This window comes from Petromyzon marinus, chromosome 15 (genome assembly GCF_048934315.1).
Source record: "Petromyzon marinus isolate PM22_M1 ecotype Great Lakes invasive population chromosome 15, UKy_Petmar_22M1.pri1.0, whole genome shotgun sequence".
Lineage (NCBI taxonomy): Eukaryota > Metazoa > Chordata > Hyperoartia > Petromyzontiformes > Petromyzontidae > Petromyzon > Petromyzon marinus.
Window position 1 is genome coordinate 4,905,885 of NC_133681.1, and position 18,532 is coordinate 4,924,416.

The following is an 18,532-nucleotide window of genomic DNA, read 5'->3' on the forward strand; positions in this document are numbered from 1 at the left end:
TAATCTACGAGCGTCGTGTTTACACGGATAAATTTAGTACGGCCGTGTTAAGAGAGAGAGAGAGAGATTGGCCACCAACCACCCACCCACCTCCTACAGCCCAAAGAGATGTTAACCTTGCCACCCTAGGTGGGAACTGACTCGAAATGTGGCCTCGTTGCGTGGCTGCGATTGGACTCAGACCGTGAACCCTCGTCCCAGTGTCTCTCTCCCTTTGAATCCCCTGCTCTGTGTGTGCGGGCAATGCCTCTGCATTTGACCGCTTCATCGAATGCGCAGCGGCCGTTCTCTTATCCGATTGGGCGCGTCGAGGAGCAGTGCGGCACGGATCAACTGGGATGAAATGTGGACGTGGCTCGGATAGCGGGGCGAATGTTGTGCTTCTGGGAGATCACCTCCTGGGTGACTTATCCACGTGTAATAGGACGAAATTATTCCTGTAAGGAATCATGGATATAACAACAATAATAATACGGGTGGTGGCGGGTTTAACGACACATTTAGATATTTACGCGATCTAACCCAAGTAACCTTTATTATGGATGATATTGGTCGCGAAAGCCCGCTACGTGTTAAGCCGACGAGTTAAACTGACAAGCGGGTCGGTGACGTGGCCGAGCGGGAACGTGTTTTTGCCTCTGAATGTCGAGGTTCGCGGTTGAAATGCGGCAGGCAGCCCTGGTTATCCCTGCGGGTGTGTTAACCGTACAACTCCTGCGGGTGTGTTAACCGTGCAACTCCTGCGGGTGTGTTAACCGTGCAACTCCTGCGGGTGTGTTAACCGTGCAACACCTGTGGGTGTGTTAACCGTGCAACTCCTGCGGGTGTGTTAACCATGCAACTCCTGCGGGTGTGTTAACCGTGCAACACCTGTGGGTGTGTTAACCGTGCAACTCCTGCGGGTGTGTTAACCGTGCAACACCTGCGGGTGTATTAACCGTGCAACTCCTGCGGGTGTGTTAACCGTGCAACTCCTGCGGATGTGTTAACCGTGCAACTCCTGCGGATGTGTTAACCGTGCAACACCTGCGGGTGTGTTAACCGTGCAACTCCTGCAGGTGTATTAACCGTGCAACTCCTGTGGGTGTGTTAACCGTGCAACTCCTGTGGGTGTGTTAACCGTGCAACTCCTGCGGGTGTGTTAACCGTGCAACTCCTGTGGGTGTATTAACCGTGCAACTCCTGTGGGTGTGTTAACCGTGCAACTCCTGTGGGTGTGTTAACCGTGCAACTCCTGCGGGTGTGTTAACCGTGCAACTCCTGTGGGTGTGTTAACCGTGCAACTCCTGTGGGTGTGTTAACCGTGCAACACCTGCGGGTGTATTAACCATGCAACTCCTGTGGGGGTGTTAACCGTGCAACTCCTGCGGGTGTGTTAACCGTGCAACTCCTGCGGATGTGTTAACCGTGCAACACCTGCGGATGTGTTAACCGTGCAACTCCTGCGGGTGTGTTAACCGTGCAACTCCTGTGGGTGTGTTAACCGTGCAACTCCTGCGGGTGTATTAACCGTGCAACACCTGCGGGTGTATTAACCGTGCAACTCCTGCGGGTGTATTAACCGTGCAACTCCTGCGGATGTGTTAACCGTGCAACTCCTGCGGGTGTGTTAACCGTGCAACTCCTGTGGGTGTGTTAACCGTGCAACTCCTGCGGGTGTATTAACCGTGCAACACCTGCGGGTGTATTAACCGTGCAACTCCTGCGGGTGTGTTAACCGTGCAACACCTGCGGGTGTGTTAACCGTGCAACACTTGCGGGTGTGTTAACCGTGCAACTCCTGCGGGTGTGTTAACCGTGCAACTCCTGTGGATGTGTTAACCGTGCAACACCTGCGGGTGTGTTAACCGTGCAACTCCTGTGGGTGTTTTGATTTAAAGCTTTCGTGACTACAGTAATTCATATTCTTAGCTCTTTCGGTAAAGTCACGTTGAAGGGAAACAATAAAATAATAAAATATATATAAAACAATAAAAATTCTCACGACGTTTCGACCATAACACAAACGGTCGTCATCAGGTGTGTCGGTTTGCATAAATTTATTTATTTTTAAACGGTGCATTTATTTATTTATAAAAAACGTCAGCGCCACGCGCAGCGATTTGGCAGTTTATTTAGAAGGACTAGTCCATCTATGTTCTGAAAAGAGGAGGGGGGAGCCGAAAAATTAATGTATGCTGTCTGAAAGCCACTGTAAGCGTGAACAATCAATTAAGACCTGAAATGGTTTATCAAATCTTTCCAATATTTTAAATCTTTCCAATGATTGCTAAGCCAGAATCCATCTTCTCGGTTGAAATTGTCTCTGTGCTTGTATATGTGGATAACCCCATGAACAAATCTCTCATGGTAGCCAGATGGCTTACAAAGAACCTCTGTCTTGGAAAAGTCAATGTCATGTGTGCTTACTGAATTATAACAATGATCTGCCACGGCCGAGGTGTTGGCCCTACCGTGTTTAAGGTCTGCTTTGTGTTCACGAATGCGGTCCGAGACATGGCGTTTGGTTTCTCCAATGTAACTACTACCACAGAGGCAACTTAGTTTGTAGACACCAGGGTACTGTATTTCCGGAATCACATATTTTACAGACGGAACCAGATCACGGATTTTATGTAATGTGTTGAAACGGACCTGGATCTTGTGTTTATTCAAGATTTTGGAGATCTTTTTTGTGATCCCCGCAATGTAGGGTAAAGTGATGGTTTTGAAAGGCTCCTCAAGAGGGTCCTTCTTCATGGTTGGAGTAATAGCTTTGCGGATTGTATAGTCGGAGTAACCATTAGCCTTAAGAGCTTGGTGTACGTGCTTGAGTTCACTGCCTATGTGTTCCTGGTCGGATATGCATTGGGCTCTATGATACAGAGACTTGATGAGAGAGTTCTTCTGTGATGGATGGTGGTGGGAATCCGGTTTCAGATAAGCATCCGTATGGGTAGCTTTCCTGTAGACAGAGTGGCTCATTGAACCATCAGGTCTCTTTATGCAAACCGACACACCTAATGACGACCGTTTGTGTTATGGTCGAAACGTTGTGAGAATTTTTATTGTTTTATATATATTTTATTATGTTATTGTTTCCCTTCAACGTGACTTTACCGAAAGAGCTAAGAATATGAATACCTGTGGGTGTGTTAACCGTGCAACACCTGTAGGTGTGTTAACCGCCGTGTGACGTGAAAGATCCCCCGGCGTCGTTTGATAAACATAGGCCATTGTGTGCCGGTGTCATGGCCCCAAAGTTGCCACAATTAAAAAAAACTTGCTCGCAAATCACTCATTGGGGATTGCACAGCACAACATCGCCCCCTGCTGATGAGACGCGACCTGCAGACTGCGTCTGCTCAAAACGCGAATCCAGAATGTACTAAAATAATATTGAATAATATTTATAACAATTATAATAATTACACGAGCAGGTTTTTAAAATCGCTATGAAGTGGCAGGCCAAGCGGGTGGATGCGGCCTGCCTGACGTGGGCTCCACAGCCCCTAGCATCCACACCCTCACTACCCCCACCACAGAGACATCCGTCCCCTCGCCCCTACCAATGCGGCCGGCGTGGTGAGCGAGCGCGGTGAGCGGGCGCGGTGAGCGAGCGCGGTGAGCGTGGTGAATGCAAATTGCACCTGCAGCGAGGGAGGGGAAACCACTTAACATGCAAATGTGGGCTCGGTTGGTGGGTGGGTATGGGTGGGTGGGTGTGGGTGGGTGCACGAGGGCGCTGGAAGGGCACGTGTCCCCCGTTCCCTCCGTCCGTGTCCCGGGATTCCACGCTGCGCGACACTCTCAGAGCCCGGTCGGGCGACACAACACGCGTGTGCAACACAACACGCGTGTGTGTGCGACACAGCACGCGTGTGTGACACAGCACGTGTACGCGACACAGCACGCGTGTGTGACACAGCACGCGTGCACGACACAGCACGTGTGTGCGCGGTCCGTGGCGGCCGCGACGCTGTCACGTACGTACTAACCCGGTTTATAGTTGTCAGTGCACTGCTGGATGAGTGCCTTGCCGTGATGTGTCAGTCACGGGGGTTAATTCACCATACTTCACCGGCTTTGTGGGTGCGGGTGACGTGGCAGGGAAGCTAACTCGGGTCAACCCGGTTCCTACCGATGCAGTGCGCTCACCACCGCGCCATCACGCCACCCCCGAACTAAATGCGACATTAGCATGTCATTTGCATATCATTTGCACGTCATGTGCATCAATCACGAATCGTCGATTTTTGACCCCCGCCATTCAGAGACGGAGCGAAGCAATCGGCCTCAGCGAAGGTGCTCGTTGCACCGATGGTCGCAGGGTCACAACGGATTGAGATGGCTCGGAGAGGCGTTGATTCATCCAGCAGTGGACGGACCATGGCAGATGATGATGCTGATTCATCGCAGGTATCACGAACATAAAGCATACTTGTTTAATGATGAATCAATACATCATTTCATGCCCTGCTATTCACAGACACAGCCCTGGGAAATGTAGTGACGAATTTAGCCCGAGTGTAGGTGAGAGGTGGATTATTTATATTCGCATGGGGCTATGATCGCTTAATCAGATCATACTTTTTTGTTCCTGGGTTATAATAAAAATGCGTTGTTGTACATTGTTTGAAGCTCTCAGAAGATAGAGAGGGCCTTTATAACCGACCAGCGTGGTGCAGTATGGTGAACCAAACCCCGTGATTGACATGACTGACGTGTTATTAATCTAGCAAAAATAATGAACCATAGCTGCTGCTGCTGCTGGATTATCGAGATAAGAATAGCTTTGTGGTGAAACTCATTTTTATTTCATCGATATGGGGAGTGCTGTTGGCGGATCCCATTACTCCAAAAAAATAATTCCTCTTATCCGTGAAATGTATCCGCAAACAAGCGTGGACAATGTCACGGTTTGGGGGGAGAGAATACCCAAGAGGCCCTGTGGGCCGTTGGGCTGCGAGGCCTAGGGGTCAGTGGGCCGGTGGACCTATTGGCCTGTAGGTCTTTGTGGCCGTGGGCCAGTGGTCCAGTAAGCCGGTGGCCCTGTGGGCTGGTGGGCCGGTGGGCCTGTGGGTCACTGGGCCAGTGGGCCGGTGGGGTGGTGGGCCGGTGGGTCTCGCCCGGGCATGCCGGGGTTGGCAGGTGACCTCACCTGGGCGAGCCGGTCGAATCGCGCAAACAGCTCGTTGAGCATCCGCACGAGCTCCTGCGCCGACAGGCTCGTGGACAGGTTCGTGAAGCCTTTGACGTCCGCAAAGAGGATGCTGCCACGGACAGAGAAACGAGGGAGTACGGCGATGAGAACGACGGCAAACCCGGAACTCGCTCGCTTGGGGCTGCATCGCGACGGTAAAGGCGCAGCGTGCGGCGGGCGAGTTAGATTCGTGGAGCCATCCGTGGGGATGTTTGAGTGCTGCGAGTGTTGTCGTGCCGCGGGGCGTTTCTCTCCGGCGCACTTCGAGCGTCCGCCTCGCACACGAAGCCAAACACCCACGAATGGGGATTTGCCGGGAGGTTCTCCTCCGTTGCCCCACCCCCTACCACCCCCCGTCATCTGGAGCGCTCTCCTCTCCAGCCATCCTTACTGTCGACTCCCTGCCTCTATGCAATTCCAAGCTCAGGTTTGTCCGCTTCTATCATGTCTAGGACTGACTGCCTCTTTTAAAAGAAACTAAACTAAAAACGGCACACACACACGGAGCGTCTACGCAGAAGTATCTGTTCATTGTCATGCATGTCCTGCTGTTTCGGCACAGCGGTCTTGGCATGCAATGCCTTTTAGAGAGACGATAAATACAAATTGTAAGTGTAATTGCAAATTGTCAGTCCAGCATTCTGTAGATTTGTTTTGGTCTTTTCCCCTTCCGAATGAATGACCGGATGACTGCAGCGGGAATCGAACCACCAAATCGGTGACGACTGGCTCCTGAAAACTCACCGATAATGATGAGCACTCATTTGCGGGCAGTCCTAAGAACTCACCGTTTCTATGAAGTTTACAAAAATAAATCCTGGCACTTACCATCGCAATACGTTGCAATGCACTAACATATGCTTCGGATCAAAGGCAAGTATATTGCTGGATGCAGGATGATCGAGTTGGAGACACTCAATCGATCGATTTATAATGACCCCCTACCCCTTGACTTTCTTCCAAACAGCCGGTAGAATATATTGGGAGAGCGATGGCTCCCGCGTCTTGCAGAGCCGAGCGTTCGGCGATTGTTGACGTCTCCTGAGATTGATGAGCGTCTTTTAGAGACTGTGGTTGAAAATATATACTTTTGTCCATCACAATAATAGCGGCGGTAATTTTGAGCTCTTTGTCAATCCACCGCTGGATGAAGCCATCAGCATTCCTTTTGGTTACGGGTGATTGCTTGACGACACTTCGCCAGATTGGTTGGTGTAGGTGAACGAACGGAGCTGGAGCCAGGTCCGGTTAAGATATTTCTCGCCACCGATGTTACCGATTAAGATATCACTCGCCACCGATGTTAGCCGTGGGCCAGAAGCTAGGTAAAGGTCGCCGGGTTCGTAGCGCAATACTCCAACCGGCGTGGGCCCACTCCACACCAACACTGTTATCACTTTTATTCTACAACACCAAGACAAACACACTCACGCACGCACATATTTCCAACGCTTGGTTTCACATTGCATGAGCTAGTTTGACAAAGGGCCGCCGCACAGGTAAAGGCGCAGCCCCTGCAACTGCAATGTTCACGCCACTGCTATCAGGAGGGTCTCCGCGAGGGGGCAGCACTAGAGTGCCCCATTTAGAGGGTGCCTTGCCCTACCCTCCCACGCTCGCGTCGCAGACCGATACGGAACACGTCGCAGCACACCTGGCAAGCTCTAACGGTGCACCGTAAGCACGCGCGAAATAAGTTCAGCGTCCACGAACGCAGACGAAGGCACACCGCGCGCGACTAAGCGAGGTCTACTTCGTTCATCTCGTTGGGGGGGGGACAGAGGCGGAGAGGGGGATCGAGGAAACTCGGCCCGCTGTTTCGACTGCCGCGCCGAGCGATTGACAAGGTGACCTCCGGAGTCCACAGTGCGCCCCACCTTTACACCAGGCGGCAGCGTGCCTTAGCATTCGGTTTCGTATTATTAACCCCCCCCCCCGCCCCCCCCCCCCATCGGACTTGTGAAACGATGATATTACCTTAAGGGCGTCACGGTAGCAAGATGATAACTACCTCGCCTGGTATGCAGGAGGCACGTGGGTTCGATCCTGACCCTGACGCTTACTGCTGTATAGTTGGAGTTTCCTGTGTTCTCCCCGTGGTCACGCTTTTTACCTCCACATTTATAATGAACATGTGTTCAGAGTAATTGGCTGCGATACATTTCCACGTGATGAGCGACTTCGTTGAGCTATCATTCGTGGCCAGTCGCTTCTGTCAAAAGAGCTACAAAGCTCATGGGTCTTACCGGGTAAGATAGAAAATAGTTCAGTGTTAGCCTAACTAGCATGCGGACAATCGTTATTGCGACCATCTATTTACGGCGTTATGGCGAGCACCTTCACTACTCTTGGTTCTATTCGGTAAAGTCACGTAGGTAAAAAAATAAAACAACAAAAATCACGACGTTTCGGCCACAACACAAGTGGCTTTGTGTTTTGGCCGAAACGTGATTTTTGTTGTTTTATTTTTTACCTACGTGACTTTACCGAATAGAACCAAAGAGTATGGATCCTTGCAGTCACGAAAGCTTCAAATCTAGAGGCACCTTCACTGGTGAATGAAGTTGACGCGGCGTGGAATTTGTTTCAAACAGCGCTCTCTGCCCTCCGGCTCGGTTAGCCGACGCAACAAAAACAACAACAAGAACTTTCCTCGCCCGTTCGTCCGTCCGCTTTCCTCCAATCGGGGCAATTAAGCGGCCGCGTTGATTGCGGGAGGGAGTAACAGAAACCACGACGCTGACGCTCCACCCGTGCTGCTGCCGCCGCAGACGCAGCGCAGCTCATTCGGGGCAATTATCGAACAATGCATCCTCGCCGCACGCAAATTGACATCAGGGCAATTTATTTTACGTACAACCCACCATAAAGAGCGTTTGAAACCCCCACCCCCCCCCCCCCCCCCCGCAGTAATGTCTCTAATGGCCGAATAACCGATCCGCATTTATATGAGCGAGCAAATCACGGCCAGCGCGCAACGCTACGATGCGCTTTCAAGTACAATTTAATGAAGGGGGCTTCGGTGTGTGTATGCGTGCGTGTTTGTTGGAATTATTTCGCACCGTATGTAGCCAACCGTGCTAATCGGAGGTTCAGTGGCGACACCCAGGTTGGCATCGTCGTGACTTTGGCGAGGAATAACCCCAGCTCTGCGCGGTGTGTTTTTTTACGGTTGTTCCCGCGTGCTACTTGGCAATAAGGTCCGACGTTTCACTCCACAGGATGGGAGCTTCTTCAGGAACATGTATTTAGATTATGTCGATTATTTGGCGACGAAAAATGTACATATGATATAAAGCCACTTCGTTGAGCTATCATATGTGAAGAGTTCGCCTCTGAAAAATATGCTATTATGATCATTGTTTTTTTACCCTTTTATCTGGCAACAAAACTGACACCTTTTTTACAAGGAGTCATGTTTGCATTGACCACAATACCTGCGGTCGGAATGCAAACAAAAAACACAACTCTGATAAAATAACACAATAATATTCTCACGACGTTTCGGCCACAACACAAGCGGCCTTCATCAGGTGAAGGGGCGAGACTGTCTGGTAGGACAGCGCTCACTCCAGCGCTGTCCTACCAGACAGTCTCGCCCCTTCACCTGATGAAGGCCGCTTGTGTTGTGGCCGAAACGTCGTGAGAATATTATTGTGTTATTTATTTTATCAATTTATTATTTTATTCTCATTCTACGTGACTTTACCGAAAGAACCAAAGAAGATGAATCATTGCAGTCACGAAAGCTTTAAATCGAAAAATACAACTCTGATAATGTATTGGCACTGGCCTTGAAAATGATTGGTCCACACCCGAGACAGCTTTCCTTAGAGGTGTCAGTTTTGTTGGCAGATAAAAGTGTAAAAAAATTTAATCATATTTTTCTACTGGCAAAGGAGGTTCCAATGGTGAAGAAGCTAATAGTTAAGTGGGCCTTACCTGGTAAGATAAAAGATTGTTCGGTTTTACTTGTATATATTTTATCTACCTTTCCTTTACTTTGCACTCATATCGCCTTTTGCTTTGTTTCTTATTGTAACCTTCTGACCTGCCCCAACTGGACACCTGTGAAAAAAGAGCTTCACAGCTCCTCGAGTGTCAATGAATATTCTGATTCTGAAATATTGCCCATCACTCCGAACGCAATTCGCGGCACAACCGTAAAAAAAAAAAAAACTGAGGAGCGCCGCACAGCAGCAGCAGCAGCGGCACAACCGCGACAATCAACGCGGGAGCGGTTGAAAGTGTTTCAGGTCGCAGTGCCCAGCGGTGGCGTCGCTGGCGAGTGTGCAGGCGGTGCAACTGCGCCGGTTGCCACGGGCCGGATGGGGGGGTCAGGGGTCGAGCTACAAAGAAAATTCGATGGGGAGACCCCCCCCTCCCCCTCCCCCCACATTCTCTTCTAAAAACTCAACAAAAATGTCACATGACATTGACTTCTCCAATACAGAGGTTCTTTGCAAGCCATCGGGCTACCATGAGAGATTCGCTCATGAGACTATCCACATATACAAACACAGAGACAATTTCAACCGAGAAGATGGATTCTGGCTTAGCAATCATTAGAAGGATTTGATAAACCATTTCGGGTCTTAATTGATTGTTCACGCTTACGGTGGCTTTCAGACAGCATACATTAAATTTTCGTCTCCCCCCTCCTCTTTTCCGAACATAGATGGACTCGTCCTTATAAACAAACTGCCAAATCGCTATCCGTGGTGCTAACGTTTTAAAATAAATAAGTAAATACGAACCGCCACTTCTCTTCAATTTTTCTTGCCGTTGGTTTTCACATCTGATGATGACCGTTTGTGTTATAGTCGAAACGTCGTGAGAATTTGATTGTTTTATATATATTTTATTATTTTATTGTTTCCCTTCAACGTGACTTTACCGAAAGAACCAAGAATATGAATTACTGCAGTCACAAAAGCTTTAAATAAAAAAAAACCGATGTGTTATCTTACCAGCTAAGACCCACTGAGCTATGTAGCTCTTTTGACAGAAGCGACCTGCCCACGAACGATAGCTCAACGAAGTACACTTGTCGGGTGGAAATGCATAGCACCCAAATACTCTGAACGTGTTGTGATTCCAAATGTGGAGAGAGAAAAACCGGAGAACGCGGAGAAAAATCCACACGGCCACGGGGGAGAACACGCGAATTCTAAATATACAAACATTAGGGTCGGGATCGAATCCACGATGTTAACTACCAGGTGAGGTAGTTAACATCTCTCTTGCACCAAGGCCCTGGGCAAGCACGCCTACGCTGCGAGTGTCCACGTAAGCTTTCCCACTGCAGGCGAATATCTCGTTCCGTGTACAAATCCCACATTGGCAGCGTGAAAGAAAACAAATAAAGTAATATCCGCACAGGCAAGCTCGCCAGCAAGCCTACGGACATACAAAAGACAACGGACGCTCCTATAAAACGCCAGCAAAAAAAAGTGAAATTGCCCGGTCATGGATATGAACTTTTTTTTTCTCACTCGTCCAATCTCTCACTTTGTCCGCCCCCGCCAACCCCCTCCCCTCCCCTAGCCACCACTACCCCCCCCCCCACGAATCGTAAACATCTCAGCCACAAATTATTGGCGCTTTATGATCAGCAGCCGTTGCTGTTTTATTGCTTGCTATAAAACGCGACAGGCAGGCAGGAGTGGAAGTGCGAGTGCCAAGAAGCAATCGCCCCCACCGCAGCCTCCGTGCCAGCTCCAGGAACTTTCTTTGACGAGAGGTTTGTCGCCGCTGTTGTCGTCTTCCGTTCGTCCGAGTTTGCTCGTTCCCTGCTCGCTTCCCATTGGCTTAGTCGCCATCCTCATTCTCGCGTTGCGTGCTCGTTAATGAAAATATATATATTTTTAATTTGTTTGCTTATAATGTCGTTATTTGTTTATCCCGGAGAGCCACGCTGAGTCGAATTACTTTTTTTTTTATCTCGGGAGGTTCCTGCCACCGATTTGAGTTTTTATTTGTAAGATGTTTTCAGCCAGTTAATGATGAGGTTTATTTATTATTATTAAATATTATTAGACACGTGGGTGGAGGAAACCGGAGCAACCGGAGAAAACCCACACCTTGCACGAGGGGGCAACACTCTATCCCCATACAGATGACAAGAGATGGCGATTAGTCCACACTTGCTGTGCCGCCTCCTCCTGGCGAGCCAGGGTACGGCACCTCAGCGCCCACGGGAAGCTGAATTTCACGACACCTGTGCGATCCGCAAACCCTCGCTGCCTCCACAGCGCGGGGATTGCTGGCGCGTGTCACCACCACTGCCCGACTTGTCACTTTCATGCAGCCATCCGCATTGTGTTCAACGCCCGTGCGCCAGGCATGTAACGCAAAGGTGGCCCGCAGAAGTGGATGTCGCAGATCTACGTCTGAGACCACGTCAAGCGACGGTCTCTTCTGCACAGGCAGCGGGCAGCGCTCCCCCTGCCACCCTGCTACAGAGAGCAAGGCTCGTCGCATGAAGTTCAAGCATTTATTTTATATTCTCAGCGCTGGAATTTAGCCAATTTAAGTTCAGGATCAAACTTACTGTGATGGGGTTTTGTGTGTGTGCGTGTATGTGCGTGTATTTTGTGTGTGTGTGTTTTGTGTGTGTGCGTGTATGTGCGTGTATTTTGTGTGTGTGTGTTTGTGTTTTGTGTGTGCGTGCGTGCAGTCTTTTGTGACTGGGGTTGATAACCTATCAACTAAACAAAATAGCCCACTTCGAAAAATCACGCGGCAAATGGCTCACGCTTGCCGGATTATCCGTGGCAATCATTGCCCCCCCCCCCCCACCCACTGCTGGCAAGTCAAATGCCTGCTTTGCATGCCCTGCACTGAGCCTCCCTGTGCCGCACAGGGACAGCTTCTGCCACTGGGGGTGCCCTAATTCTCTCTCAAATGTGAGAGTACTTCGCTATGAAACTTTGCCCGATTTCTATACACGGCTAACATCAGTGGCAAGTTATATCTTCACCGGTCCTTTCCACCGCCCCCACACCCGTTGAGTTCAATCCCAACCACGGGTAACATCAGGATGCGAGCAATATCTTAACCGGACCTGGTTCCAACTCCCTTCGTTAACCTCCACTAACCAATCTGGCGAAGTATCGTCAAGGAATCCCCGCGACGGAAAGGCACGCGTCCGGCGGTGGATTGACAAAGAGCTCACAATTCCTCCTATTATTTTGGTGGATACAAATACAAATTCGAACCACGTGAGATGCGATGCCGACACGAAGCCCTCTGAAAACGCACGCCAAGCCTTTAAGGCGGGCACCCACTGTCGCGCAAACGCCTCCCGTCTTGAGACGCCGTTGCAATGCGGGCGCTGCACATTGACCCGTCGCGTCAAGCGCACCGTAGCTCTGGGACAGCAGCTTCCAAGGTGGCGCTGCCTGACACGAGGTCTACGATGCACCGCTCGCTCGCAGGCCGCGCGAGGTCTGACGAACAATCGCGGGACGACGCCTTTGATGCGATTGATTGCAATGTAATTGTGCGGGGGCACGGGGTGAGCATAGTTGGTGAAAGACCAGGCAATCAAAATAAAGATCTACCAGGCATATTCTTGGTTCTTTCGGTGAAGTCACGTAGATAGAAAATCAAAATTGAAAGCAAAGAACCCACGACGTTTCGCTCGCCAAACAAGTGGTCTTCTTTTGCTTCCCACCTGAAGAAGGCCGCTTGTTTTGCGATCGAAACGTCGTGGGTTTTTTTTCTTTTAATTTAGATTTTTGTTTTCTATCTACGTGACTTTACCGAAAGAACCAAGAATATGAATTCCTGCAGTCACGAAAGTTTTAAGTCTAAATCTACCAGGCAGGTGTAAGTAGGCTTCGGGTGCTTTCTATCAGGCAGCGATCGAAGTAAATCCGCCCTGCAGCAGACTCACTTCCACATCGGCTTGCCGTGAGAACCACTAAGGCAAAGATTCCCCGTATAACCTGCAACGGACTGTTGGGGCAAGTGTGGTTAGCGAGTAGCACCGATGAAGGCCGGCACGGCGCCACAAGAGAGTGGGTGGCCGACACCATACGAAGACAAAGATTCCCCGTATAGCCTTAACAGACTGTTGGGGTAAGTGCTGTTAGCGAGCACCTATGAAGGCCGACACAGTATACGAGGGGTTGGGTGGTCAGCACCACGCCCGACCGCCTTTGTCTCCCAAGTGGCGATGTTTACTCATTTGAGGCTCTGTCGATCTAGGGGAGGCCCAGGACCGGTTCAGATATTCGTCACTGATTTTGGCCGTGAGCGGGAATCGAACTCGGGTCGCCGGGGTCGTAGTGCAGCGTAGCGCTAACTGCTACACTACCGCGCCACACACACGCACACAGACACACGTACACACACACACGGACACACAGACACGGCGCCAGGCAGGCGGTGTGTAGTGCAGGCGGCGAGCTGCACCTGACGTTCTGGTAGCGGTGGATGTAGATGCGGTGAAACTGCGCCGGCAGCTGCTCCTCCTCCACGTTGGACATGTCGTTGATCATCTCAAGCACCACGAATCTGGGCAGCACCGACAGCACCAGCCGCTCCTGCGCCACCGCCGCCACAAACCGAGGACAGACATCCCCCGTATAACCATGAACGCGTGTACGCACGTTGAACTTCTTTCACGCTGACCGTGCTCATCGGACCTTTTTGGGGCAAGCGGGGTGAGCGAGTCGCATCGATGAAGGCTGGCACGGCACCACCAGAGGGTGGGTGGCACCACACTCGTCCCCCCCCCCCCCATTGTCTTCCGATTGTCTCCCCAATGCTGATATCAGACACTACGCCAGGTGCTCATCTAAGGCGGAGGAATCGACCTAGGGGAGGCCCAGGAGCGGTTCAGACAATCGTCACTGATTTTGGCCGTGAGCGGGAATCGAACTCGGGTCGCCGGGTTTGCAGCGCAGTGAGACAACCACTAGCGCCACCGCTCCCCAGCATCGCTGCCACCACGACCGCGACGAGCGGGTGTGTGTTCCCATCGCTGGCACGGACAAAAACAACAACAGCAACAATTGGGAGGAAGGCGATCAATTTTATGACGCCATGCGTGGCGGAGTCTCTGTCACGGAAACTTGTGGGGTGGCGTTTGCCCGTCGTGCACTCGTCCACGATCTATCTATTTCATTCATTCTCTCTGTCATTCTACACGATCTATCTCTTTCATTCATTCTCTCTGTCATTCTCCACGATCTTTTGTTTCAGATTATTGTGTTATTTTATTTTATCAATTTATTATTTTATTCTCATTCTACGTGACTTTACCGAAAGAACCAAAGAAGATGAATCCTTGCAGTCACTAAAGCTTTAAATCGAAATTTAAATCCAAACTTCTAATTCGGGTTTTTTTTTCTTTCTACGAAGGCGCTTTGAGCCAATCTCGTCACGGAAAAGCGTCGCAGAAAACACACACAAAGGTTGAGTGTATTTTGAACTTGGCACGTGGGATGGCGTTTTGCGATTCTGACGAGGGGCTCGGTGGCTCCGACTGTGATAGGCTGGAGAGGAGCGGCGGGGGGGGGGGCAATACCGTCCTGAGAGGGAGTCTTGAGACTCATGGAGAGTGTCTTGAATGTATGAAGGGCGTCATTGTCAGCATTATCAGTGGGGTGGAGAGGTGAATTGATTGGTTTGTGTCTGCAAATGTGTTTTAATTAGTCAGTGCTTATGTATGTTGAACTTATTTCGCATCGTACGTAGCCAACCATATTAATCCGAGGCACGGGTGAAGGAAAACAAACTGAACATAAAAAGCAGTTCTAAATAATAACGTTTTCAATTTATATGTAATAGTGCATAGCTCAAGTGGTTTCCTAAAGCTCCAGTCAGAATCAAAATATGTAATTACACTGGAGGAATTCGATGAGCTATAAAGCTCTCTTGTTCACAGATGTCCAATCGTTTGACAGATGTTCAGTAGATTTCGAAAAAGCTTCCTTAAAAGCAAGGGCCGCTTTGTGCTCCCGCTTCGGGTTCACGCTCAACCATCATCCTCACGAGAATTCAGAACCACCGCAATGTTCATTCCCGCTGGAGGAAATCCGACAATCCGCGAAGCTCTTTTTTCACTGCCGTGTCCCTAACCCCTTTCTCGTCGCGGTCGACCGCACCGCGCCCTCGTGTCGCCGGGGAGTCCTCCGCGCGCACTCGCGGCCGCCTTACCTGCCGCTGGTTCTCGATCTCCAGTCGCACGCGCCCCTCGATGCAGCGGCGCGTCTCCAGGAAGGCCTGGCGCTGGGCGCGGTCCGACAGGGAGCTCGTGACGAGGCCCGCCGCGTTCACGCTCGCCAGCAGCAGCGCGTTGGCGCACAGCTGCTCGGACGCGCACGCACAGCGAAGACAAAGACAAAGATCAGCCCGTGTAGCCTGTAATATACTGCGAGTTGCAGCGCCTATGTAGGCCGGCACGGCACGCGAGAGGGGTGGGTGGACAGCACCACGCCCGGCGATGTTTACACACCGCAACAGGTACTAATGTTGAGGCTGAATTGACCTAGGTGAGGCCCAGGACCGGTTCAGATCATCGTCAATAGTGTTGATGGCCTTGAGAGGGAATAGAACTCATGTGCGCCGGGTTCGTGGCACAGCACGCTAACCGCCATGCACACACAGCCGCAGCGCAACGTGCCATCATTGCGCCCCCTCCCAGCCCCGCTACTGTGAAGCCTGCACCACCCCACAAAACATTTGAGTCGTCAGCCTACCAGGCCACTAGCCCACCGGTCCACCAGGCCACTCGCCCGCCAGCATGCCGGCCTGCGAGCCCACGAGCCCACGAGGTCACCAGCCCACTATCCCACCAGCCCATCAACCCACCAGTCCACTATCCCACCAGCCCTTCAACGCACCACCCCACTCGCACATCAGCCCACCATCCCACCAGCTCTCCAATCCACCAGCCCACTATCCCACCAGCCCTCTAACCCACCAGGACACTATCCCACCAGCCCTCCACCCCACCAGCCCACTCTCCCACCAGCCCACCAACTCACCAGGACACTATCCCACCAGCCCACCAGCTCACCAGGACACTATCCCACCAGCCCACCAGCTCACCAGCCCACTAGCCCACCAGCCCACTAGCCGCCAATTAGAGTGCAGACGGGGAAGAGGGGGAATGCTGGTCGGATCAGTGCGGCTGACTTACTTTCCCCGCCAGTCTAGATGCTCCCGGGTCTTGTAAACACAGGCAGGCACACCAAGGCACGACTCGCTGAATTGCCCTTATCGCGCCAAAGGGACGATGACTGACACTCAGATCAATTCGAACACGGTCTTGGCTTTTCTTCAAATCACTTGCGAGCGACGCGCGGATGCGTCGAGGGCATCGCATCGTACGAAGAAACGGACGATTGCTAAATGATTATTTTGCCACGTTGTTACTTATCTGTGTTTTTGTTTGTACGGTTACTGCTTACTAAACTGTGGCCCATTAGGCCCAGATGAAACCGTACTGCACCCCGCTTCGAGATATAAATAAGTTTTGTTTTTTAAACAGGACGGTGGCTGTGAACAGGGCCCAAAATGCCCCAAAAACGCCAAGCGGCCATCAACAAACAACACTATGAGATCTTGACTTAAAGCTTTCGTGACTGCAGGAATTCATATTCTTTGGGTCTTTCGGTAGTCACGTAGATAGGTTCAAAGAAAATAACAAAAAATTTGTTATTTTTTGTTATTATTGTTATTGAACCTATCTACGTGACTTTACCGAAAGACCCAGAGAATATAGCACTATGGAAGTTGTACTAAAACAAAGGGTGAACACCTTTCTCAAATTGAGCAAGTTTATAATAATAATAAGAACTTTGAGATGAGTGGATGCGATGCAAGGAAGGGATTCGAGAAAAGAGCAGTGCGAGGGAAGAAGCAGGAGGAGCGTTGTGATCTGCAGTGTGGTGAGTGAGTGACAGGGTGAGTCAGAGGGAGTGATCGAGAGAGCGGGTGAGAGACTTGTTAAATGAATGAGTGGGTGAGTGAGTGACTGGGCGCGTCTAATTTGGTGAGTGTGTGAGCGGACGGGTGAGTGAGTGGGTGAGTTATTGAGTGTGTTGTTGCGACCCGCAGTGAGTGCGGATGAGACAACGCAATAAAACTATAACATGATGATGATGAAACGAGACTGTTACAAATTTCTGGGTGCTTTTATGAGAATGCGAAGCGAGCGAATTTTCCGACAAATGTGCAGAGGCATTGTTGATCGCGGGAGCATCACGCAATGCCAAGCAGCTCGCAATAGAATTTCAGGAAGGGACATCGATCTGGAGGTAGCGTTAGACGCACCGATCGCCGAGTTCAAATCAATTCGCAAAAGCCCACTGGACGGTAAGTCCTTGCCTAACGCGCGGTGCTCATACGATAACGCGCGGTTGCGATAACACGGCTCTTCCATTTTTGAACACTTCGCACGATGCGGATCGTGCACCGTCGTAGCGCGCAACGCGCTCTGTGATAACGCGGAATGAGTGTCCCGTGATAACGCGGTTTATGAACGGTCGACGACGAACTACTTTCTTGAGCTGCGCGGCTGAGCGGTGCAGTGATGCAGTGCAGTTCGCGGAGTGATACGGTGACGCGCCGGCGTTACTGTATCGGTGATTTGCCCCGCCATCTCGCCGCGTGGTGCGCGTAAGTGTGTACACCGCGTCCGGCCAGACGCTCTCGACACATTCATTTACGGGGGGCATTGCTTTTCGTTTGACGCGGCACTTTCCAGGAACGCATCTATGTGAGCGCGTTAAGCGAGGACTTACCGCACACGCATCGCCGCTCCGTGTAACTAGTAGACCCTAGGCAGCCAGTCGATGCCGCTACAGTGAGGGAAAAAAACATATTGGATCAACTGCTGATTTTGTACGTTTGCCCACTGACAAAGAAATGATCAGTCTGTAATTTTAATGGTAGGTTTATTTGAACAGTGAGAGACAGAATAACAACAAAAAAATCCAGAAAAACGCATGTCAAAAATGTTATAAATTGATTTGCATTTTAATGAGGGAAATAAGTACTTGACCGCTCTGCAAAACATGACTTAGTACTTGGTGGCAAAACCATTTTTGGCAATCACAGAGGTCAGACGTTTCTTGTAGTTGGCCACCAGGTTTGCACACATCTCAGGAGGGATTTTGTCCCACTCCTCTTTGCAGATCTTCTCCACGTCATTAAGGTTTCGAGGCTGACGTTTGGCAACTTGAACCTTCAGCTCCCTCCACAGATTTTCTATGGGATTCAGGTCTGGAGACTGGCTAGGCCACTCCAGGACCTTAATGTACTTCTTCTTGTGCCACTCCTTTGTTGCCTTGGCCGTGTGTTTTGGGTCATTGTCATGCTGGAATACCCATC

The 18,532-nt window shown here is 50.7% G+C and overlaps 1 protein-coding gene across 1 annotated transcript in view; it reads right to left on the reverse strand.

Moving 5' to 3' along the window:
- ADCY8 (adenylate cyclase 8) overlaps nt 1-18,532 on the reverse strand; it is a 104,557-nt gene that overhangs the window by 51,532 nt on the left and 34,493 nt on the right. The window contains exons 3-5 of the mRNA XM_032954720.2: nt 15,353-15,502; nt 13,604-13,734; nt 5,141-5,252 (exon numbers count right to left, since the gene is read on the reverse strand). Of these exons, the coding sequence (XP_032810611.2) occupies nt 5,141-5,252; nt 13,604-13,734; nt 15,353-15,502 (393 nt within the window). The remainder of the gene's footprint in view (nt 1-5,140; nt 5,253-13,603; nt 13,735-15,352; nt 15,503-18,532) is intronic.